The 25,753-nt window shown below is 47.0% G+C and overlaps 1 protein-coding gene and 1 pseudogene across 5 annotated transcripts in view; both read right to left on the bottom strand.

Moving 5' to 3' along the window:
- The window catches only part of PLEKHG5 (pleckstrin homology and RhoGEF domain containing G5), a gene marked incomplete at its 3' end in the record, with an annotated part of 100,343 nt that extends 77,028 nt beyond the window's left edge, over positions 1-23,315 (bottom strand). Inside the window, exon 1 of one of the 4 annotated variants that reach the window (XM_083512894.1) lies at positions 22,685-23,315. In XM_083512894.1, coding sequence (XP_083369020.1) covers positions 22,685-22,751 — 67 coding nt within the window. In that variant the 5' untranslated portion in view covers positions 22,752-23,315. Of the gene's footprint in view, positions 1-10,786; positions 11,146-22,684 lie in introns of those variants that run through there. The other 3 variants (XM_083512893.1, XM_083512892.1, XM_083512890.1) reach the window with 3 other exon arrangements.
- LOC310711026 (reactive oxygen species modulator 1-like) lies at positions 13,271-13,977 on the bottom strand (annotated as a pseudogene). The gene has a single exon. The product of its transcript is annotated as a reactive oxygen species modulator 1-like (transcript).
- Positions 23,316-25,753: the final 2,438 nt, after the last annotated feature.

Raw genomic sequence — 25,753 nt, 5'->3', positions numbered from 1 at the left:
CCCGGTGGTGCAGATTAGGCTGAGAGTGACTGCTCCAAAGTCTCTCAGGAAGCTTCATGACTGAGTGGGGATTTGAACCCAAAGCCTCTCTGGCCCTTGATCAACAAGCGTGAGGCTCTTTTATATGTAGGAATCAGGGGCAGACGGGGTGAGAAGCATTTGATCATGCAATGGTCCACTTGCACTCTGTTTTAATGTTTTGCTGATTTTAACTGTTTTAAAATGTTTTGCTTTTATTTTTAATGGCATCGGAGATATGTTTGCTGCCCTTTGGGAAGAGCAGGGCTGGGCGATATATCGATATAGTGTCCAAAACTGGTTTGAAGTCCATATTGTGATATCAATTTCATCATTTTTGAGCTGGCTATATGTATTTCAAATCACGATGTGTGTGTGTGTGTGTGCACTATGCAAAAATCGCAATGTGGGAAAAGCCATGAAGCCAGCCAATGCCTCTACAGAGCTCCATCCTTATTTCAGACATCATGATACAGTCATACCTCGGTTTTCAAACGTAATCCATTCCAGAAGACCGTTCAAGTTCCGAAACATTCAAAAACCGAAAGCTCAGTAAGGAAGCCTCAATATGGAAAATTCAGTATGGAAGCTGGATGGCATGTTCGACTTCCGAGGCAAGTTCGAAAACTGAAGCATTTACTTCCAGGTTTACAGCTTTTGAAAACCAAAATGTTCGTCAACAGAGATGTTCAAAAACCAAGGTACCACTGTATATTGTAATGTTTAGCTGGTGATCTATTGCAATGTTGTGAAAACCAGATATCGCCCAACACTAGTAAAGGTAAAGGGACCCCTGACCATTAGGTCCAGTCGTGACCAACTCTGGGGTTGCGGCGCTCATCTCACTTTATTGGCCGAGGGAGCCAGCGTGCAGCTTCCAGGTCATGTGGCCAGCATGAGTAAGCCGCTTCTGGCGAACCTGAGCAGTGCATGGAAACGCCGTTTACCTTCCCGCTGGAGCGGTACCTATTTATCTACTTGCACTTTGACATGCTTTCGAATTGCTAGGTTGGCAGGAGCTGGGACTGAGCAACAGGAGCTCACCTCATCGCAGGGATTTGAACCACTGACCTTCTGATCGGCAAGGCTTGGGCTCTGTGGTTTAATCCACAGCGCCACCCGCGTCCCTATCGCCCAACACTAGTGAGCAGTAAATGAAAATGTAGAACAGTTTTAACTTGTGAGCCATAGCTAGTGTGGAACAAGCACCTTCTCCCATTCTGGGAGAGACTGATACTTAGGGCAAAGCAAAATGCACTCTGCACGTGCTTCGGGGGCTCTTATTATTCTTGCATGGACTGACCGATTCTAGGCCCAACACAGGTTCCAGGGTCAATCGCTATTAAGTGCTGGCTCACATCAAGTCCTGAAGCTACTTGTCTTTCTGTCAGCTGCACTGCAAAGAAATGAACCATGTGCTGTTTAAAAAAAAAAATAGAGCCAGAGCAAGCTACCAGGTCAGGGCATGCTGCTCACCTCTCAGCCCAGAGGGAGACTTCTGCTCAAAAGCCTTGGGTTCCGTTGCTGGCGAACTTCAGAGTTTTCAGCTGGCTCCAGTCCTAAGCCCCTGATTATGCGGGGAAAAGTTCCCGTCAACAAAGAGCATTTAAAAGGCCATTACGTGCTGTTCTTGGCAGACACCCCTCAGCTGCAGGGATGGAGCATCTGTCAGGCACAGGGCCTGCGCAGGAATCCAAACGGACTCCCATCGGAGGTGAAAGGGAGCTGGTACCATCAGGGTCAGAGGACCAGCAAGATGACTTGCAGCAATCAAAGAGGGCCTATGGACGAGGCTCCAGGTTTCAAAATACTGCAAAGCCGTGATCTCAGAGAACCATGTTGCTAAGAGAGGCAGGGCCATGATCCTTCCTGCATTGCTCAGATGAGAAGTCAGCCGGGAAGAAAGGAAAATGAGGAGAGAAATAGCCACTCATTTCCCCACATCTGTGAAGTTCCCTTAAATATCTTAGTCTTTTTGAATTCTATCCAAATCTACTGTTCTGTGGTTTGGTTGTCATGTTTTAATATTGTCTGGGAACGCAGAACGTTTGTCAAGCGGCATATCAGGGCGGCAAATAAATAAGAGCATCCATGTGTGGTCCCTGGGAAATCGCTTCCTGTTTGTTTGTTTTCCTTTCAGCGGTGCCTGGTTAAAATTTGCAGAGCAAATTGCTGGAGTCTTTGTTCTGCAGGGTTCAGCTCCATCTCTCAGGATCTCTAGAACTTTGTCCCCGCAGAGTACTGCTGGTGACTTTTTGTTGCTATGGTCTAAAATCTTGGAGCCAGGGCAACATCTCAGCCATGCATCTAAACAAAGTGGATTCCAGTCCACGAAAAATTATGCTCTAATAAAAAAAACGGGTTGGTCTTTAAAGTTGCCAGAAAACATTTGTATTTCCTGTCTTTATTCGCATTGTGTAGAGGGAAATTTTTTGAAAGAAAGCAATTTATTTATTTATTTTAAAGGTCGCCACACGGGGCGCTTTGTGGCTTTTCGGAAGTTCCCGGAAGCTCTTCAAAGGCAGCCCCATGCAGAGTGCATCCCAGGAGTCCAGCTGTGATGAAATGAAAGCACGTGTCCTTGAGTCTAGAGCTGCCTTCTCTAGGAATGGACATGGCTCATCATCCGGCAGTCAAAGTTGGGTGAGGGCACCCTTGCCACGGCTACCACAGGGACATCCGGGCTCAAGGCTGAGCCCAGGAGACACACACACAACTGCACAGCTGCCTTTCCAAGGGACTCCCATTTAAGGCAGGCGCATCTGCCCTAGGGAACAACACGCACTTGGGCATGCCAGACCAGACCCCATTGCCCAAATCTCCGGGCAGCAGGCAGGTTTTTCCTTCAGTGATGCCCCAGAGATACATTCTCTTTGGCTCTGCTGGTGCCCACTATCTCTTCAGAGTTTCACATATCCTTTCCCAAAGCAGCTTGAAGAAAACCCCTTTGCGTTTGTCTAAATCTAGCCTTTTTATTTTTGCTCTTCGCCCCAGAACAGCTCTTGGCAACGGTTTCGCCAGGCAATGTTTTCATACCAGCTGTTTAAATCTTTCTCTCTCTTCTTGGCGGGGGGGGGGGTTGGGGTTGGGGGTGAGAATACAAATTTGTGCATGCGGTTCCTCACTTCCCCGAATGGTGAAATGCGCCAGTATTTCAACCAGAATGTGTGGGAGAGGATGACGGCATTTTTTTATTTTATTTTTTGCAAAATGCTTGTTTACAAATATACACGGTGAGCAAGGAGGAAGCCGGAAAGAGTCCAGAGACAAGAGACAAGAAACTCAGAGCCACATGGAGACCGCCTTCCAGACAAGTGCAAAAAAAGGGGGGGTTGGGGGGTTTCTCTTTTCTTTTTTTGCAGGTTCTACCCTCCAACTGGGACGTGGGTGGCGCTGTGGGTTAAACCACAGAGCCTAGGACTTGCAGCACAAGACAGTGGCTGCTTTCAAGACAAGACACAGGAAAGCCAATGTCAGATGCAGTGAGTGAGGGGCAGGGAGCGTGCAGAGCAGCGACGAGCACACTCTTTTCTACCTCGAGCCAAAGGAAAATAAGTGGTGCTTTCAGCGATGGATGGCTTTCACACAACTGCAGCTTCTGGCCAAGGTGGTTCAACAGAGTTTATATTTAGAAGTGAATTACAGCTCACCCCGCCCCAGATGCAGCCAACAACAACAGAGGCCACGTTCGTCTTGACGGCATCGGCGGGTTCCCTTCGACCCAGTACAGTGCCGGCTGCCAGCAAACTGACTCACAGATGGAGTTATATTTCTTATTTTTCAGAAGTAGGGGGGGGGGAGAAGCTCAAAGTTTGGGGCCTTTGCCTTTTCAGGGAGCCCTGGGAGAGGGTGGTGCATTTGTCAAAAGGGCATTGGAAGTGTCCAGAGAGAGAGAGAGAGAAAGAGACCAAACAGGAGCAGGAAGGATTATTTAGTTGTGATTCCTGCATTGCAATGAGGATGGACTAGAGCAGTGTTTTTCAACCACTGTTGATGTTGCCTGGTGTGCCGTGGGAAAATTTGAAAAATTCGAAAGATTTTTTTTTTATAAAAAAAAAAGTCAAATTTTTGCCCACTAGGCGGGCGCCGGACTGTGTCCACCCTATTTTCCATCCGTTCTGGGTGGGGATCAGATCGGATGGGATCGGATGAGAGCGGACAGGCGGTGCGCTCTCATCCGATTCCCCATAGAGAGCAGCGGGGCTCTGACATCTCCCTCTCCGCACACAGTGGTGGTGTGCCTCGTGATTTTTTTCATGAAACAAGTGTGCCTTTGCCCAAAAAAGGTTGAAAAACACTGGACTAGAGGACCCTTGGAGGTCCCATCCAACTCTACAATTCGAATGATTCCAAGGGATGAAATGCTGTATGGGACCTGCTGTTCCACGCTCCACAATGCTGCAAGGCCACCCCAGGCAGTTGGCACCAGCCTGCTAACAAAGCTACTACCCTCTCTGCAAACAGGATAGATAGATGATAAATAGGTATTTTATACCAATCCTGCACCCAGCATCCCTAGGCCAAGAGGTGACCTGGCCCTTCCTAGATCCTAACTTCCCCCATCCTCTGAGTTCTGAATATTTTGCCATTCGTTGTTTTAAAGTGACAGAATTGCCTTTTGAAGCAGCTTCTTCCCCCGCCCCCATTAAAGGAGGCTGGAAGCTGTTTCAAAACGTGCTTTGCTCTGCCTGTCCTTTAAGCAGGAGGATGACAGCCTTGGCACCTCCTTCCGTAGCTCACTTAAAGAAGCAGGCAAAAGGGCTTTAATCTCAGCTCCTCCAGCAGATAAGCGAGGATTAAATCCTGTGGCCTCTCCTGCATGGTCCTGTTCTGTCATGTACTAAGCTTGGATCCTAGATCAATAGGCAAGTAGGATCCTAGAATGCAACAACTGATTGGCTTGCAGGGAAAGACCAATCAGGCTCCAGGAGGAAGTTAACCATCCTATTAGGCTGGTAGGATCGTAGAATGCAACAGCTGATTGGCCTGCAGGAAAAGACCAATCAGGCTCCAGGAGGGAAGCAGAATCAGCCAATCAGACGGGACTCATTGTGTAAATAATGTATATAAAAGCCTAAGGTTTGGGGGGCAATTCAATCACTGTTTTACAAGCTGCAATAAAGAGCATGAAATCACTACAGGACTCCGAGTATATTTCATGTTCCCTGCTGGGAATAAGGCAGCACAGCCAATGCAGGATTAAACCATCTCCTCCGACTGCTGTCAGTGGATGGGGTCCTGCAGACTAAGATTGGTCCGTGGGCCCAGAAGTTCCCTACCCATCCACTACCCACAGAAAAGGCCCTGTAAATTGTGGGCAAGGGAAATGTTTTCCGAGAACAGACATAGGGCTACTTCATTTGTGTAGAATCCGGGGGAAGGATAGAGGCTGGTTCTGAATCTGCTGCACTTTCAGACCATCATCTCGCAACAAAATCAGGAAAGAGCAAACAAAAATATCAAGGAGGTGGAGTGACACACACACACACACACACACAATGAAAGGTTGCACTGGGGAGTTTTTAGTTTAGAGAAAAGGCAAGTAAGAGGTGACATGATGGAAGTTTATAAAATTTACACACGGCATGCAGAAAGTTTTTCTCTCTTATCACCTAGCAGTAGAGCTTGTGGAAATCCAACGAAGCTGATCTTTGGGAGATTCGGATATAAAGGATGTCATTCTTCACACAGCGCATGGTTAACCTGTGGGACTCCCTCCCACTGAGGGCAGTGACAGTCCTGAACTTGGATGGCTTTAATAGAGGGATTGGACATATTCATGGAGCAGAAGGCTCGTTGAGGGAGCTGGGTATGTTTATCTTGAATAAGAAGAGACCGAGAGGGGATAGGATAGCCATCTTCAAAGATCTTAAGGGCTGCCCCATGGAAGATGGAGCAAGCTTGTATTATGCTACTCCAGAGGGGAGCATCCAAAACAACAGATTTAAGTGACAAGGAAGGAGATTCCAACTAAACATTAGGAAGGAGGTGAGAGTGGAACGGATAACCTTACATCTGTTGGAGGTTTTTCAACAGAGGTTGGATGGCCATCTGTCAGGGATTCCTGCATTGCAGGGGCTTGGACTGGATGACCCTCGGGGTCCCTTCCAACTCTACAGTTCTATGATTCTATGAACAGTGACGGCACCTAGGTATCAAGCCCAGCAGCGGAGGATGGCCTGTCCCCTTTGCTTTATTGCCCACGTTGTGTGAGAGAAATGTGCTTCTGGTCGAGAGACTGGGCTGCCCACACTTTGAAATTGCTCTCTCCCCACTACCACCCTGAAGCCCCGCAGAACAATGCAGGCTCTGTCGCTGGTGGGGTCACTCTTGGCCCTGGCCACTTAGTAACAGCCTCCCTATTGGCCGCCCCGCCAAGCGGAATTATGATTGCCGTTGACCTATTATGAATAATCATGGGAGCGAAGAAGGGAATCCTTTCAGCGCAGGGAAAAGGGAAGCTTTTTAAAACACACAGGAGGAGCAGAAAATAAGGAAATCCAGTTGCAGAACTGGGAGCAAGCTGGGGGGGGGGCGGAGAGGAAGTCGGCAGCACGACAGAGCTGGAGGCAACAGAACTAAGCAGGGAAATGTGTGTCTGCCCGCAGCATCCTCTTTGGAGTTGGCCTTCTGCATAGCCAAATGTGGAATAACCAGCCTCATATAACCACCAAGTCTAATCAATGCATGAAGGGGTTAATACCATAGAGTAAGCTGTCCTGCCAGGCTTAGCTATGTCCACTTCCCTTACCTGGCAGGAAAAAGGTAATCAAGCCTATTGTTCCCTTCCAGTCTACCTGAGAAGCTCAGTGTGTAAAGAGATTTGAGCTTTCTCCATGCCGTGTACAACACTTTCAACTTCTGCCATGTCCCTCTTACAAACCAGCCTTTCTTCTTGGTCGAGCCGCTCCTCCTACGTTCCCCCAAGGGAAATTGCAGCAGTGATCAGAAATTCCACTGCCTTGGCAGGTTAGAAAGAGGCAGCGGAGCCCTCTGACTTTTCATCTACCCATCCTGCACCATCCATCCCAGTCCATGGCCTGCCAGTGGGAGGTCTGCTGCAGGACCAACTCCCTAGCGGTGCCAGCTGTCAGCTAAGGGAAGGCATCAGTCACAGCAAAGGGGGAGATGTTTACATCTAAGAGCAGCACCAGAGCTAAATATTTGTGTGAAGTCAAAGGGGGGGGGGGGATTAACTTGGTGTGGCAAAATGTCCGGCCTCCTATGCAAACAGCAGTATGCACACTCACACCCACACTTTAAAAGGGATCAAAGCAAGGATGAGATTTTCAGAGCTGCAAAAAAACCCAAACCCAAGTCTTACCCAAAAGATTTGTCCTACCTCACTCCCACCTCCCCAAGAATAAAACTGAGAGGTGCGCTTTCCTCTTAATGTTGAAAAGTTTTAAAATAGGTCAGAATGAGGATGACGTGCCCTCATCTGCTTGAGCATTTTGGCTGCCCTTTCCTGAACCTTTCCCAACTCTACAACATCCTTTCTCAGGTGAGGCAGCCGGAACTGCGCACTGGATTCCCCAAATCTCTTCTTCCATACATAAACTTACTGGTGGTGCCTGCTCACTCATATTGGCTAGTTGTAAAAGCCGCAAGGGTTTTCATAAGCCTGTTTTCAGCTGGTTTACAGAGGTGGAGCTTTGCAAAGCATCGGACAGCCTTCTAGCAAGCTTCCCAGGACTCCATGCTGGTTTCCAGAGCTTCCTGTCCCAGGACAACTTGCAGCTCTGACCTTCCATGCTGCACCTGCTCAGTACCTGACCTGCAGTTCTTCCAGAGGTATCTCGTTTCAAATGAAAACAGGCCTGCAGTTTCTAAGGCAGCCATTCTTAAAAGCTCTTGTTGTACATTGAAGATGACTGGTCTAGCTTTCGTCTCCTTTGTACGTATTAAATTGCACACACACAAACACACACACACAGAAAGAGATGGGGGGGGAAGGAGGGTGGATGAAAGCCTTCATTATTAACACACATCTGCTTCACAGCGACAAGCATGCATGGGGGCGAACTGGGCAAAGATGCCCAGGATTGGCGTGGGGGTGGGGAGTGTGTTCTTTGAAGCTGCCACTGTGGCTGCTGAAGAGGCAAGCTGCTAGTCAAGGGTGGGATATGTGGGTTGCCTCTTCAGCATGCAATGGAAGCTTCAAAAGGAAGCCGGAGGGTTTCTCTGATATGGTTTCAGGATAGGATGGCCCATTACATGTTGGTAAAAAAAGGTAAAGGTAAAGGACCCCTGACAGTTAAGTCCAGTCGCGAACGACTCTGGGGTTGCGGCGCTCATCTCGCTTTATTGGCCAAGGGAGCCGGCGTGCAGCTTCCGGGTCATGTGGCCAGCATGACTAAGCCGCTTCTGGTGAAACCAGAGCAGCACATGGAAATGCCGTTTACCTTCCTGCCGGAGCAGTACCTATTTATCTACTTGAACCCTAAATTGCTTGTTCCAGGCAACCCCAAGATCCTTGGATGGAAGAATATTTTAAACTGCTTTTAGAATGTTTTTTTTAAAAAAAATAAAAATAAAAAACTGCAACTGATTTTACATATGTTTTTTAACACTTTTCTTTATTTGAAGATTGCACAAAAATACAAAAAGCAACAAACATACATACCAAAAACCGACAAACAAAAAGAAAAAGAAAAAGAAAACTACTAAACTATACATAAATGAAAACCAATACCATCAGATATACATTATTTTACATGTTTTTAATTGTAATTGATTCTGGAATGTTTTGATCTGTTTTAATAAAGCTTTTGCTTTTTTTGTTTTTGCTTCTTAAATTGTGCACCTCTTTGCTGCCCTAGGCTCCTTGGGGTGAAAGGGCGGGGTTCAAATTCAATATTACTACTACTAACGACAATGCAATAAGGTAAAAGAGAATGCCAATTTGCACACCGTAGGTTATGTGTTCAGCAGCAAGCATCCAAATAATAGGCTGCATCCAGCTACTCAGAGTAGATCTCCTGAAATCATGCTAACTATTGAGTTGAGCTCCTGCAATTACAATAGTTATGCCCACTAATGTCATTGGGTGTACTCTGAGTAGGACCAGCATCAGGGACAAACATATTACTGCTATCTAATTAAGAAATGCAATGCCTTTAACCAAGGCAGATACCAGGCGAGAGAGAGAGAGAGAGACACGTGTGACCAGGTGCTGTTCACTGAAGATGGGCAACTTCAAAGAGGCCCCCCTCCCTTCTCTCCCTTTTGATGGCTCCTTATCTTTAAACACAGACTTTGAAAGAACAGCCTTCAAATAGAGGACACCTTCAGGCAGAGGACTCTCCTCCTGCTGCAGCCCTTCAAAACAGAGGACTGCCCTGTGCAAGTAGGACATACAGCCAGCACTCTATTTCAGGTACCAACCGGGGCCCACAAAAAGGATTGTGCAAGGTCAAACATGGTGTCGCTTCCAGATGTTGGTGGACCACCATTAAGTAGTAGGCCAGGTTCAAGGTACTGGTAATGCAAAGCTCTCCAGATCAGGGTGTCCCAAACTTTGGTCTCCAGCTTTTTTTGGACTACAACTCCCATCATCCCTAGCTAGCAGGACCAGTGGTCAGAGATTATGGGAATTGCAGTTCAAAAACAGCTGGAGACCCATGTTTGGGAAAGACCCTCTCTAGAGCTTGGGGTCAAGATACCAAACAGATCGTCTCAGTCCTGATAGATCCAACCAATCACTGAACTCTGCAGGAGACCTTGGCAGATACCGTCTCATCAGGAGGACCTTTCCACAGGACATGGGAATCAGGCTTTTAGTGTGGCAGCACCTGCCCTCTGGAACTCCTTCCCCTCACTATATGAGCCAAACGCCATCTCTACTGTCCTCAGAGCACCCATGGAAACACCTATAGAAAATTTAAATCTCAGTCTGTATCTGTGGTGGACTTGAAATTCTTTTTGATATAGACGCAATCCACAAATGAAATACCTAAATAAATCTCTCATCGTCCTTGGTCATTGACCATGCTGACAGGAGTCCAACAGCATTTGTAAGAACACAAGAAGAGCCCGTCTGGATCAGGCCAACGGCCAATCAAAGTCCAGCATCCTCTTCTTGCAGGGGCCAACCAGATGCACCCCAAAGAGAAACCTGCAAACAGGACCTGAGTGCAACAGCAACTCTTCCCAACAACTGGTTTTCAGAAGCATTACTGCCTCCAGCCATGAAGGCAGAGCATAGCCATCACGGCTTGTAGCCTTACCCTCCATGAATTTGCCCCACCCTCTTTTAAACCCATCCAACTTGGTCCCAACTCTGAGGCTATCAGCTCAGCCCCTCAAAAGCAAACCCCAAGATTAGCAAGATTCTCCTCCTCTGCTCACATTGTTCTTTAAAGCTTTGTTTTCCTCTTTTCCTGCTATTATTTAGACAGGCACCACGTCCCGAAAGTGTGCAAGCCTCTGAACTAATCCTCATCCTTTCTGCAGCTGCTGTCCAAATATTTGGACAGTCGGCAGGACCCAGCAGCACCCAAACTTTGATTTTCAGCCGCCTGTTTACCAAACCTCACACTTTTGTTTAAAACTGTAAAACTCTTTTGCCCTGCAATAAAACAGCCCTGGCGCATCCTGGCAGGGGGAGGTAAAGGAAACGGGGAAAGAAAGCAACTTCTTATTGTGGAAATAAATTGCCTAAGACTCTTAAAACTGTTTGCATAATTTTGGGTTGGCTCTGGGAAGCGAGCGCCAGGCTGGGTGACCTCATCCCTCGAGCTTTCGGCGCACAGGGCGCCTGACCTACCCTCCAGATCCTGCGTGATATCCAGAGTTGAACTCCACGAGAAGCGCTCCACTGTTGCGCATTCCAGCTCTGTCAAGTCCGCAGGGAGGGTCTCCAGTTCGTACGCCCCTCTTTTCTTCCAGTATAGAAACATTTTGCATAGAGGAATCCCAGAAGCGTAGCTTGTCCTTAAAGCTCAGTGGCCCAAAGGGAGATCCTCTCTCTCTCTGTCTCACCAGCCTGGGATGGTGGCGAGCGCAACATTTTTTAGCCCAAGTCCCATCCGCGGCTTGAGCTGTAGCCGGTCAGGATTGCACCTTAAGGAGCAGGTTCCGGCAGATGTACAGACAAGTGGCTCATTCATCCTGGTGAAACGGGAGGTTTCTGGGAGAGCAAAGAGCTTCTAAGAAACTGACCAATGTTCTGCGCACCCAGCCGGACAAAGGGCCTTTTTCTCGTGCCTCCTACAGACATTTTACAAATTTCGCTTTCCATCATTTATGAAAGAGATCTCAGCCAAGGATACAAGACAGACTTATGGTGGGCATTTAAGAAAAAGAAAAAGAAATCTTGCTGGAAAGCAACCAAAATAAGGCGGTCTTGTCCCTACAATGAGATTTCGAAAGAAACAAGGAGTGTCGAAATCATGGGAAGAGAACCATTGTCTCCAAGGTGGGAGTCAGGCAGCTGATTTTAAATTTGATGCAGGAGATAATGAGAGAAAGTAGCATCATTGCATCCTATGAGAAGCCCAATTCTTATCTCCCAATTCAAGAGGACAGAATATTTTGACGCACACACAAAAACCTGTTTACTAGAAGAGTGACAGTCTAGTGCTGAACAGAAATGCTGACCCGAGACCAAGCATAATTGGTGGTGGGTTCCCGTAGCTCACTATGTGACCACAGACTAGTCAGCATCTCTCAGCATAACCTGCCTACCTACCTACCTCACAGGGTTGTTGCGAACAAAACCACAGAGACATCAGTGGGATTTGCATCAGCCATGCTTCCGGCCTCTTGCCAAAAGCTGTGCTTGCAGTCTCAGAGGTCAGGCAAGGATGGTGGGCTGCAGCAAAGTTTTGCAGAGAGCCACAATTTCCCAACATCAGAGTCTTTTCCAGGGAGTCTTCTCTTCTCATGAGGTGGCCAAAGTATTGGAGTCTCAGCTTCATGATCTGTCCTTCCAGTGAGCATTCAGGCCTGATTTCCTTCAGAATGGATACGTTTGATCTTCTTGCAGTCCATGGGACTCTCAAGAGTCTCCTCCAGCACCATAATTCAAAAGCATCAATTCTTCGGCGATCAGCCTTCTTTATGGTCCAGCTCTCACTTCCATACATCACTACTGGGAAAACCATAGCTTTAACTATACGGACCTTTGTCTCTGCTTTTTAAGATGCTGTCTAGGTTTGTCATTGCTTTTCTGTCGGACACGACTAAACAACTAAACAAAAACAACAACACAAGCCAGGCATGATTGCAAGAGTCTTCCCTTGCCATTAATCTCAAGAGCTCTCATTTAGAGGCAGACTGCCTCTGAACATGGAGGTTCCACCTAGGACATCATGGCTGTTGATCAACCATACTTCCTCCTAAACCTAAGCCAATGGCCATCACATCTTTTGGCAGAGAGTTACACAGTGTCAAGAAGTAGTACTTCTTTTTCTAGTATGTACAGTTTTCTAAATCTTTCTTCATATTCCATCTGTGCTTAGCCATTCCCGCCACCACAATGTCCAAAACACTTTAGCAGTGCCTTTCCTCATAGGGGAAGTGCCCTTCAGTTTGGTGTATAGCAAGGAATGTAACAATTGCAATCTAGTCTAATCATGGAATTGGAAACCTGGTGTGATCTTCAGCCTAGTTTCTTTGAGGACATTAACGTTCTTCATCAGAAACTAGAAAACTTTCATAGAAAGGGTTTTTTGGGGTGGGGTGACAATTTACTACCTACCCCAAGCTGAAATTCCAATGTATATAAGTAAATGACTCCAAATGAGTTGTGTGTGCATGTAATAGAGGGAGAGAGATGAAAATAACTGAATTCTGTTTCCCTAGCTCAGTTTTCGCTTGAAAAACCTCATGGGACATTTTTTCCCCCATTGGCCAGGATAAAAGGTACCCCCAAATACAGGACTCAGTAGAGAATTCCTTGGAGCATTTTTTTCTCATTCCATCATGCTTCTTCTTTTTTTTCAGAAAAGAAAAATCTACGCAGGTCCTTAAATATGCTTCTCTGGGTCAGTTTTATTAGAAAATGTTTACCCTCGCTCAGCATGTTACTACTGACAGCGGTAAAAACAAAACACGCCAAATGCAGAAAACTTAAGTGTAAATGGTAAGCAGTTGAAATTTGGCAACACTCTTTGCTACGATGCAGCTCACAATGCCCATGGGGACCGATGTCGCAGGTCTGCTTCTGGGTAAATTCAACCATGCAAAGTGCACCCAGGCTAGATTTTAAACACTTGTGGGGTTGTTGGGTTTGTTTTTTCCCCGCATACACACTTTCGTCCAATTTTATTCCACCTCCATAAACTTGGGATTTTTGCAAAAATTCAAGCCTCCCTGATTTGCCTTACATAATCACAGACAGAAGATTCCTTTGATAAACAATGGCTGATCTTGTAATAAACTAATCATACCCACACAGGAAACACTTGATACCAATTAAAAAGCAACTTCTAATAGGTATGATTCCTATAATTGATCATTTATTTGAGGTCACATCCACGGAGATTCATTGTATACAGAGATTCCATTGCTTCTAAATCTCCACCGCCTGCCACGTTTGTTATGGAGAAAAAGATTTACAAACTCTTGCTACAGCAATAAAGGCCGAAACTTATTTTGATGGATTATTCAATCCTGGTGCAGAGATTTTTATTCTACTACATAGCAGAACTTCCAACTTGCAGGGACACTGGTCTTCGTGACAGAAAAGTAACATTAACAGCGGATTCCCATGCCAATTGCCATAAATGTCCCAAAAATTCCACCACTCTGCATCATGGTTTTGCCAGCACCACCCATCAGTTCTCACCCTCTCATGCCAAACCCGAGACAAGAAAATGTGCCGAACAGTGCACCTGCTGCCATACCAACAGCAAAGCCCATCATGAAGCCCATTTTCACTCTGTCAAAGCAACTGGGTTGGGATTGGCCATATGGCCCCACTGTCACAGGCATCCTGGACCATCTCACTCTCTGGGCTCGCCTGCAAACAGCCTTTGTCCTGCTTCTTCCCTCATCCCCTCTCACCTCGGTCACTCCGCGCTTCGTTCCACCCCTGTGGGGTTGTTTGTTGGTTTGTTTTTTTTTAGTAAGAAGGTCTTTATCACTTGTCAGCTCTCACATACACACCCCGCACATGCACACCCCACTCTGAAGCAGGAATGCCCACTGAGGCAAAAGTCTTTTTAACTTTCACAAAGCTTCTTCTCCCAAGGAATAGGCTACTCTCTCTCTCTCCCCCGATTCCTCCCTTCCCTTTTGCAGAGCGGAATAGCCTTATAGCACACTGCAGGGTTTGCAAGTGGCATGTGGTTTGAGGGCTCTTTGAAGCTTGCTCTGATAAATCCTCAAAAGTCAAGATTAAAGGGAAGGATTTTAGGAAGGTGGAACTGCAGGAGGCTCAGCCCATTCCCTGAAATTATACCTCTGCCAGCTTCCCATCACAGGCCTGGGTTGGGGGCTTCCGTCCCACTTCCAGGAAAGAAAGAAAGAAAGAAAGAAAGAAAGAAAGAAAGAAAGAAAGAAAGAAAGAAAGAAAGAAAGAACACTTCCTACCCTAGCTGGCTGCCCCACAGACCTGCCCTCTTCTATGGACCTGGCTTGCTGCCCACCAGACAATTTGACATGCTCCTCCAAGTCAGCCACTTTTTTTCCCCCATCTGTTGACTCAGACGCCCAAAATGAGTTTTTGGCAATTGAACTCGCCTTTGCTGGTTTTGTACAGACTTGGATTCTACAGCTGGTTTTCCTTTTCGACCCGATGCTTCAGCACGCCCAGAAATACAGGCAGCATCCATGTGCAAAGGGAGGGGGGCACAAAACTGGGCGGTGGGGTGGCATGGGGAAATGTGCAGAGGGAGAGAGGAAAGGGGCACCAGGGCTTTTGCTGAGGGATGAGAAGCTGCATGCACCGAGTTGCTTTCCTTTTACTCTAGCACACACTCACCTGCCCAGGTGGGAGGTAAAAAGAAGGATCTGTGCAAACAGACTGGGCACAACCAAGTCCCCCTCTTGTTCTGCATGCCTAATTAAATCCCATTTTTCTATTTAACTTGCAAAGGTCACTGGAAACAAGGCTCATCTATCAGAGGAATCACAATGCTCTTTGGCATCAGAGGCGGGTGTTTGTTCTGAAAGGCCAACCTGTCTCCAACCTGTCTCCAATATCTCTCTCTCTCTCTCTCTCTCTCTCTCTCTCTCTCTCTCTTTCTTTCTTTCTTTCTTTCTTTCTTTCTTTCCCTTGAAAATGGACCCAGAACTTATTTTTGGCTCATAGAAGATAAACTGCTAGGCAGAAGCAGAGGAGCGGCTTACACCCAAGGCTTCTTAACCACCACAAAAATTAAGCAGCCTTGAAGATCCATCTACCTCATTGTCCTGTCCTTCCACACTGGCAAGCCAAGGTAGCTTTGCGCATCCGCTGATCTATGGGCTTTATGGAGGCAACACCCCACCCCTGCTGCTTGCCTCCAGCATCGGCCCTGTACAGGTAGAGTGCCTCTAAACATGGAGGCCCCATGCTTAGCTCTGCAAGGATGATTGCCCAGGCTGGCCTTCAGGCTGTACACATGAAAAGCATCTCCAACTCCCCATCGCTCAGCCCAGACACTGAGGTCCTCTTCCAAGGACCTTCTGCCTGTTCCCATGAGAAGTGAAGCTATGGGGAGCCAGGCAGAGGGCCTTCTTGACAGTGGCACCCACCCTGTGGAATGCCCCTCCCATCAGATGTCAAGGAGATAAAGAACTACACAACTTTTAGAAGACATCTGAAGGCAGCCCTGTATCGGGAAGTTTTTAATGTTTGATGTTCTGCAGTGGTACCTCGGGTTAAGAACTTAATTCGTTCTGGAGGTCTGTTCTTAACCTGAAACTGTTCTTAACCTGAGGTACCACTTTAGCTAATGGGGACTCCTGCTGCCGCCACACGATTTCTGTTCTCATCCTGAGGTAAAGTTCTTAACCCAAGGTACTATTTCTGGGTTAGCGGAGTCTATTATTATTATTAGTTCTCCTGTGCTCCAACCCGGTGATATCCCCTTCTTTCTGTACAATTCACAGCACAGAAATCGGAACTGTGTGCAGCAGTGTCCTTCGCTGGGCTTCGTTGAGAAGCAGATTCTTGCTGTTCGCTCTCAGCCACCGACCCCCATTCCCCCTTTCAGCAAAGGTTTCTGGAAGGAGAACCTTCTGGCAGGCAAGAGACCAGACTGTAGCCTGGAATGAACAAGCTGCAGCCATCCTGCCTTTTAAAACACCTCGGCCCGAATGGATGGAAACTCTGACAAGGCCCCGGCATTCCTCATCAAGCAGCGAAGGAAGATAGAGAAGGGGAGAGGGGTGAACTCACAGAGAAAAGTGGTCCCTGGAGCCAAATGGCTTGCAAAGCCAGAAGTGGGGGCTGGAATCACAGAACTGTAGAGTTGGAAGGGATCCAAAATGTCATCTTGTCCAAGGTTGTGTCCAAGGTAAAGGATGCTTTGGGAGCCAATCTGAGCCACCTTCTCTGGCCTCACGCTGAACCCCTACTCCCAGCCTCCTTGGCCCACACTTAAGAGGTCAAGTTTCGCAGCCCAAAAGGACATTGTTTATTTCTTTATTTAATTTCTACCCCACCTTTCTCTCCAAGGGGCTCAGTGTGAGGTGGCGACAATTCTCAGCTGGCTTTGGGGGTTTTTGGGCCCTGATCAGAAGGAAAGAGGTGTGGAGCTGGCCGTAAATAAGTTAGCCAGAGAGCACCTCATGGACATCCAATGAAACTGAATGTTGGAAGGTTCAGGGCAGACAAGAGAAATGACTTTTTCATGCAGTTAAAGTGTGGAACTCACTCCCACTGGAGACAGGGATGGCCACACCAAACTAGATGGCTTTAAAAGAGGATTGGACAAATTTATGGGGAAAGGGTTGTTGATGTCAACTGGGGCACGTTTTTGGCCACTGTGAGGACTGAAAAAGAGCCACAAGCATTGCTTCTTGATGTGTTCTCATTCTCTCTCTCTCTCTCTCTCTCTCTCTCTCTCTCTCTCTCCTGGAACCCACTCTCTCTCTTTTCTCTGCCTGTCAAACTTGATTGACCTTGAACACAAGTGTGTGAGACAGATGTTAAAACCCAGCTCCTGGGCATTGCATCACTTGTAAGCATGATCAAGAGATGGAACACGGAGATGGGCTGTTTCTGGTCCCGGCAGCCTTGATTGTGAAGGGTTCCTCAGCCCTTCAATGGCAATAAGAAACTAGGGTGCTGGAAGAAGATGCTATAATAGCCTGTTGTTGTTGTTTTGGCAGGGGTGGGGATTTCCAGACCTCCTCACCCCTGTTCCTTTTTTAAACTTAGTCTTGCTCAATTCTGCTTATAGGGCAGCAGGATGAGCCTCAAATCCTAGGGCTGGTAAAAAGGATCTAGGAGTTAACAGTGTAATGCAACAGCAAAGGAAGGAAGGAAGGAAGGAAGGAAGGAAGGAAGGAAGGAAGGAAGGAAGGAAGGAAGGAAGACTAATGCTATTCTAGGCTGCATTGGCTGAAGTCTAATGTCCAGATCAAGGGAAGTTATAGTGCCACTTTCTTCTGCCTTGTTCAGTGTCTACTTGGAGGTTCTGGGCACCCCTGTTTAAGATGGATACTGACAAGCAGGGTGACTGGGATGATCAAGGGTCTGGAAACCAAGGCCTATGAGGAACAGTTGAGGGAATTGGGTATGTTTAGCCTGGAGAAGAGAAGACTGAGAGATGACATGAGAGCCATCTTCAAATATATGAAGGGCTGCCACATGGAAGATGGAGCAAACTTCTTTTCTGCTCCTCCAGATGGCAGGACATGAGCCAATTGATTCAGAGGACAAGGGGATTCAGACTAAACATTAGGAAGAACTTTCTGTTGGTAGAACTGTTTGAGAGTGGAACAGGCAACCTCAAAATGTGGCGGAGTCTCATCCGCTGGAGGTTTTTCAACAGAGGCTGGATGGCCATCCATCCAGCCTCTGTTGAAAAGTATTGCAGGGGGTTGGACTAGATGACCCTGGCATCCCTTCCAACTCTACAATTGTATGAAAAGCCACCCATCATCGTATTTATTTATTTAGAGTCATACACCACCTGATTGTAAAAAAATAGCCAAACCCTCAAAGTTTACAAAAAAGATAAAAGTTATCAGTAAGAACAATTTAAGACTTTCAAAAAGCTAAAATAATAAACTGAAAACAAACTAAAACTCACATCAACTTTCTAAATTTCTGGGTAGGCCTGTCTAAAAAAATGTTTCTAGCAGGTGCCAAAAAAAGAGTATGGCAATATCAAATGGCAAGGAGTTCCCAAGGCATCTACTGCTTAATGGGCCTGCAATTCTGATTCCTTTAAGTACCTAGCAACACTCTGAAAGGGGGTGGGGTGGGGGACACATACATGGAATGATAATATTTTAGCCTCAATAACCTCAGGAGCTTTCAGCGTGTTTCCCCAGTCCAGACCTGATAACACTCTGTATACCTGACTGCACTGGCTCTCTTCTGCTCCTTAAGGCAGCCGTCTCCTCGGGAGGACACAGCGCTTGCTCTAAATCTCCTGCTATTTTTTTCCACTTGCAGAGAAAAAGCAGAAAGCCAGCTGTGCTAAAACCAGAGTGTCTGTGTGCAAGGGGGGGGGGAGGCGGAGGCTGTTGGCAACGAGAGCTTGCCTGAACAGTGCCAGGTCCTGGGAAACTTGCGTGAGAAGCTGCACCGTGAAAAACCTCAAGCTTTTTCAGCCTGTTAAAAATAAAAAAGGGGGAGGTAAAAAAAATAAAATGTTTCTTGTGGTTGTGATGAGCACCACCCAGACCCTTGGCTTTGCCCTGGTGTGGATTACGTTCTCGGAGCAAAAAGCAAAACACAGGTCCCCATCCCCACGCACACATTCGTATCTGCGGCTCTGGCATCGAAAGGGGGTTGGACTAGATGACCCTTGGCGTTCCTTTGCAGCCTTGCCATTCTATGATGCCATGAAGCCACCAGCAACGATGTTTCTTAGGTTCGTCCTACCCCACTTAAAACCCACCCAAGGGTCCTGACATGGCACCGGATCAGGTCCATCTTAACACCACTGGTGGCAAGACGAACGCCTTTTCTATTCTAAGCAACTCAAAATGGCAGGAATGTTAAACTCATTTCGGCCTGGAAGGAGAATTTAGGGAAGGGCCTTGGCTTGGGAGTGGAGCACCTGTTTAAAAAATGTAGATGGTCCCAGGCTCATTGCAGGGGGCTGGGCTGGATGACCCTTTGGGGTCCTCCCAACACTACAATTCTGTGATTCGTTCTCCAATGGCATCTCCAGTTAGGCTGGCGAAGGCTCTCTGCCCTGAAACCCTGGGGAGTAGCTGCCAGTCCGTGCAAACAGTATTAAGCTAGATGAACCAATGGTTTGCCTCGTAAGCTTCCCATGAGCTGCAAGCTCTTTACAAAGGGACCACCGATCAGGACTGTCCTGAGGAAAAGAAAGATGGTGTCCCTGCATTCCAAGTAGGAAAGGAATTCAATCTTTTCTCAGCACTGGCAATAGGATGGCATCTTCCACCCCTCTTGAAGGCAGCAGGGCCACAGCTCCTTTAATAGCTTGGGGGGGGGCTCCTCAGCCCACAGGATCTAATTGCTTGAGGGAGCTGCTTCATTCAGGGGAATGGCTGGGCTGCTCATTGGCCAGTCCTTGGGACGTTCGCCTAGCCGAGGCAGGTCTGGGCTGCACTGTGTTCTATTTCCAGTTCTTGTCCAAAATGTCTGCATTATATTTCAGCTTTCACACAATGTAAAAGCCTTTTCCAGAAAACTAATGGAACCGAGGGCATGTCTAGTGCTAATTTCCGTGCGATTTGGTTCCAGGAAAAAAATTAATCCGTCTGCAGCGCCTTGAACTTTGGAAAATCATGAGTAAAGTGACAAGATTTGGGGAGGTTTTACATTTCTTTCCTGCAATTTTCAGGGGGGGGGATCTTGAGGGGGTGGGGAGAAGAGGAGCAGGCACGTGTGAAAAGTGGGGAGGGACATTGTCCAATGGCAGAGTCATCATTGTGCCACACCATGCCCACTGGCGTGAACGAAATTTAGCACTGCATGCTGGTATATTTGGTCCGAAAGCCACCGCTGCAGAACACAATGGGTACTGCAGCGTGAAAGGAATGTTAGAAAACGGGACAGAAGCTCTACCACTGTAATCAGGAAATCTAAGGGAATTTCCCCCATGACTGAATGCAGTCCTGGGTGGAGAATGGTGCTCTTGAGACGTTCCCCAGCATCTCAAAATGGGGAGAAGTTGCCTCTTGCTTTTGTCCTGGGTTCAGCAGCGCAAGGGGAAGAGGGTGCCACCTGGATTTCCTGCCTTGATCACCAACATTTATTGGGTCTGGGAGAAGAAGGGACTGGGTAGAGAGAAAGGAAGAAGAAGAAGAAGAAGAAGAAGAAGAAGAAGAAGAAGAAGAAGAAGAAGAAGAAGAAGAAGAAGAAAACATTTAAGGACTGCTTCATTCCTGAGAGGCACAAAAACGAGCGGCATTTCCCTATAATAGGGAAGGAAATGATTTGGGAGAATAAAGCAGGCAGGGTGAACCCTTTTCCAGCTGGCTAATTTATCAGTGTCTCCTTTGCTTATTTTAAGGGGGGAGGGAACGCTCAGAACAGTTTGTTTTTGTCTGTCCTAGTTGCCAAAGAGGTAGCCAGGGTTATAAAATCACCAGTTCTCCCCCACTTCTGGCTCAGAATTGCTGCATTATCAAAAGCCACATACTTGGTTTCATACGTAAAGGAGGGAATTCAATGTTTATGCGGGGTAGGGGGGCACTGGGTCTCATCTAGACCCCTGGGGAGCCACTGCTGGTCAGTAGTGGCATTGAACTCGACAGGCCCAGTGCTAAATAGGATGGCTGCATTCTTGGGAGTTACGGGGATCTCAGCAGTCTACAGTTTTCATTGGCCACTGTACGCTGTTGTTTTCCCAGAGCAAGGCTGAAGGGCTAGCGAGATAACCTTGCCACTTGCCTGCCCAAGCAGAAACCCAGGCAAAGGGCTCTTTAGCCCTCTCCCCTCCAGTGGGAAAAGAAACTGATTTTGGCCACAACTTTTGTCATAGGACAGGATGAGTAAAGGAGGGACCTATGACAGAGGTGTATAAAATTAGATACGAGGTGGGGAAAGTGAACAGAGTTTTTCTTCCTCTCTAATAATACTAGAATCCAGCAGGGTCATGTGAGGAAGATGAATATTCAGGGCAACATGAAGTACCACCAACTTGGATGGCTTTATTAAGGTGATTACACAAATACCTGGCGGATGGGGCTATCAAAGGCTAGTCAAAAAGGCCCTATGCTTCCTCCAGGGCAGGAGGCAGAATACCCGTGAATACCAGCTGCTTGGAATCGCAAGTGAGGAGTCTGCTGTTACACTCAGGCTTGCAGGCTTTCCAGAATCATCTATTTGGCCACAGTGAGGATGGATGACGGACAGCTAGGCCTTTGAATGGGTCCCAAAGGATATTGCTACAAGTTTAGAGGGGTCAGTGTGTATGATGACCGTGCACCCCTTCCAAACCTGTGATCCTGTATAGGTGAGGAAAACAGCCCAACCCGATTCATTGTTAAGGCAATGATTGAGTGCTGCCATTTATATTAGAAAGAGGTTGTTCCGTTGTCATAGAGACAAATGGGGGCAAGATCCATCACCTAGCTGGAAGTGACATCACCTTGTAAGGTGGAAGAACAAGAGACAAGAGTTTGTGTTTTTTGGCTGTGCTGTAAGCTGGAGATGCAGAGGCATGCCTTGCTCTGTGCTGGACCCAAAGCTGTGACTTGGGGCTACCTTGGGACCCTAGTGTGGAAGCAAGATCTGTTTGGGGGTTAATGCTGTGAGCCCCTCCATCCTATGCTCAGGTTGTAGATACGTGCAAATAAAACCATACATCCTAATGACACCAGTCTCTGTTGACCTTCACGTCAAGGAAACTGAACCCTGGGTAAGCACAGGCACCCCTAGAAGAAGAAGAAGAAGAAGAAGAAGAGTTTGGATTTGATATCCCGCCTTTCACTCCCCTTCAGGAGTCTCAAAGCGGCTAACATTCTCCTTTCCCTTCCTCCCCCACAACAAACACTCTGTGAGGTGAGTGAGGCTGAGAGACTTCATAGAAGTGTGACTGGCCCAAGGTCACCCAGCAGCTGCATGTGGAGGAGCGGAGACGCGAACCCGGTTACCCAGATTACGTGACTACCGCTCTTAACCACTACACCACACTGGCTCTCACTGCTCCGTTTGGGGTCCGAGAAGCAATATCATCATCTGCAAGGAACTCAAGGAACTTTTAAACTATGGCACTGTGCCCCCTTGTGAATGTTAGTGATGTGGCGCACATGGCAGAAGAAAACCTGAACTGGCAGTAAAGAACTCAAGGGGCAACCCTGCTGGATGAGACAAAAGGCCCCATGGAGCCCCACAACCCGTTTCCTACACGGGCCACCAAGATATCTCAATAAAACCCACCAGCCAGGCATGAAAGGAAGAGCCTTCCCGTTTGCCTGTAGCACCAGTTATTTCAGGTGTAGATTGCTCCTGAACATGGAATACCCATTCCAGGCTGCAGAGACCTTACAGTCACAAAACACCAGGCTGCATCTAACTGTCCCGAAGCAGCAGATCTCCCCCCACCCCCAAGCCTATTTCATGACTGTTACCACTTACTTGTTCCCAAGCGCAGGTTGAGCCAGGTGCGAGGTGGGGAGCCATACTTGGTCAGGACCGAGTTCATCCCCTTGCCTCTCGCGGAGCCAGAGTCCCAGGGGGAGCAGTGGGTGGGTGGGTTGGCAGATAGCAGTCCACAGAGCAGAAGCAGTCACAGCACCACAAAGCAAAGAGATCAAAACAGAAAGGGACTCAACGCTGCTCTACACCCTTCAGGAAGGGAGTGAGAAAGCCCTGGTGCTCGGCAGCCAGACTCCCACCGCTCAAGCTTTTCCACTCGGCCGGCGAGAGCAAAGTATGCGCCTCTTGGCCTCCTCCACGTTTCTTTCTTTCCAGAGCCGAGAGCCTCCCTTGGGCGTTGTATATTTTACCACCGGCTTCCTAGGGTTGTCCGTTTCATGTGCCTTCGCCGTCTGGATTCCCGCTTCTGGGCCTTCCCCCTTCCTGGCAGGCGGCCACACACCTCCACCCCCACCGAAAATGAACTCGGCAACCAAGCCGTCTCTCCAGCCTTGGCGCCCACCAGGTGGGGAGGGGGGAAAGAACTTCCAAAGCGTTATTCCACGGCTCAGTTTTGCTACTCCTCCAAGCCTGCCCAGTTTATTTTATTGCACTGGGTTTAGCTCTCACTCTCTTACCCACAACCCGCCATGCAAACAAATCAGCCAGCGAAGCAAAGTCCCTTAGAAAAGCTCAAGGCACAGGCCACTGAGCATCAGGCAGGCAGGACCGGTTGCTACAGCAACCAGCTACTCAGAACCAACTAAGGGAAGCACCACCGCACCCCTGATTTCATCTCCCCCATCCCACCCCAGTGCCCGATTATTTCAGATTCAAAGGCTTGTGCAGCTCGTTCCACAGACAGAGGGGTGCCTGCCTTTTGCCTATGGACATCTGTGTTTTTCTGTCTCTGGTAAGATACATTTAAAACTTTGGCTGCCTCAGACCCTGATATTTCATATGTGATTTCCAATCCCCTCCCCACCCATCTAAAGCACTGCACAGATGGCGTCCATATTTACCCTAGCCACTGTTCAGGGTAGATTGTCAGCCAAAGCTTTTCCTGTGCAGCCAGACTTGGCCATATGGGGAGAATTAAGAACACATTAAGCTAACGCTTTAACTCTTTTGGCTGCCAACGGCGTGACGTATGCGGGTCTCAGCCAATGAGAACGCCCCAGGTTGCGAACCCCAACACAAAGCCCTCCCATTTCAAGAAAACAAAAACTGGTAAAGTTCATTTTTTCCCCGTAGGTTGCTCTCGCACAAAAAGGAATAGTTAAATGGGGACGGAGGAGTGGATTTCCTGTGGTCTCTCTGAATTACTTAAAAGTGGCTTTAAGGTAGCTGTTTGTAGACTTGAATAGTAAATTCTCCCACTCCAAGGGAGATCTGAGCTGGGACAACTTGTAAATAGAATACATCAGATGCTGTTTCACATAGTATGTATTGAACAGGAAAACCAGCAATTCCAGGACACTCCGTTACCAATCGTAAGGCAGTACAAAATAATTTCTATTGGCAGAACTTCAAATAGGAGACGGCAGCAGAAAACGGCTGGATTGCAATTCGTCAAGAGGTCCTAGGCTATCAACTTGTGAACCAAATCAGGATGAAGGGTTGGAACCATACTGCCAAGTAGACCTATTGGAATTAAACAATATGGCTAACCTTATGGCTGCTGATTTCAATGGTTTACTCCAACTAGAATTTAGCTGGATACAACCCAAAAGGGTGTTTGTTTTTATCACTACAATACATGTGTCAATTAGCTTATTAATCACCAGGGTTTCTCTGCTGTCACCAGAGATGAAGGGAAAATTGCACTTTAATGAGAAACTGCTTAATTTGCACCACGAAAGCTGCACTTCTCCAAATTTTTCAGTTTGCAGTTTTCCAAACAATATGAACAAAAATGCATATATCTTAGGGGGAAATGTGTGTTTTAAAAAGCATATACTAGTGAAAATAACATTCACAAATGATATCAGGGAAACAGCTTGCAAAAGTGTGCATTTAGTCAAAACCGCAAACAAAAATGAATTTACTAGAAGAAATCTGCACTAAAATGCTGATGAATTTTCATGATGATCTTTAAAAATAAAAAAATAAAAACTGCTGAAGAAATGTGGAAAAGTGAATTTAACACTGGGGGGGAATGAGAAACTTTCAACAGAAATTGATGTTTATGCCCATCATCAATGTAATTTGCTTTTATCACTGACTTGTTTCACATTTCGTTCCTCTCTGACTTCACTTCCTTCCATTCCCCCACCTGCCCATATGCTACACATGTCTTTCAATTTAGGCATCTGATGAAGCACACCCTGTTGCATGAAAGCTTGAGCCATGATAGATCAGTGCTCAAAACCATAGATCAGTGCTAGAAACCATTGCTCTAGGCACATTTTGCGACAGGGAATTTCATTAGCGCAAGTAGTTTCTGAGTTCTGGGTGCAGTATTGCACCTAAGATTTCAGATTAAAACAGCATAGTGGAAGGAAAGGAGGAGCTCTTTCCACCTCTCCACTTCTAGCTACTCTCAGAAGACTGGGGAAGAGACCCTTTTAAGAAAATTAGGGAGGTGGGCAGGGGAAGGACTAGACCATATGAAAAATGAACATAATATTTTAGCTGCAGTTCATTCATTTTCAGCCTTGCATTCTTGTTATATAAAAAAAAGTGGGCCTAGACATTCTGTTGCTGCACCTGTAACCTAGGTTTAAGGTGCCATTTAGCTCCTAGCTTTCATATCTCTGTTTCGAACACTGTAATAGATTTATTGGTACCTAAGTTTCAACAAGACTCTTTGTTTCACACAATATGGGATCCAGAATCAGTGCTTTCCAGAGGGTTTGTTTTGAAGACTAGCAGATTTATTGTAGCCTAAGCTTTCACGGATTAGAGCCCATGTTATCAGAGGAATGAAGATGCTCTAGTCAAAAGTGGATGACAACATAAATTTAATAAATAATGCTGCTGCTGTTGAGTCCTCTGCGTCCTATTATCATTGGCCTTTGGCTAATGCAACATCTGAAAAACTGTAAGTTCCTCATCCCTATCTAAAAG

The sequence above is a fragment of the Podarcis liolepis genome, assembly GCF_965112155.1.
Source record: "Podarcis liolepis genome assembly, chromosome: 7".
In the NCBI taxonomy this organism is placed as follows: domain Eukaryota; kingdom Metazoa; phylum Chordata; class Lepidosauria; order Squamata; family Lacertidae; genus Podarcis; species Podarcis liolepis.
Note: the sequence above shows the minus strand (reverse complement) of the source record. Positions and strands in the feature narration are given on the sequence as shown.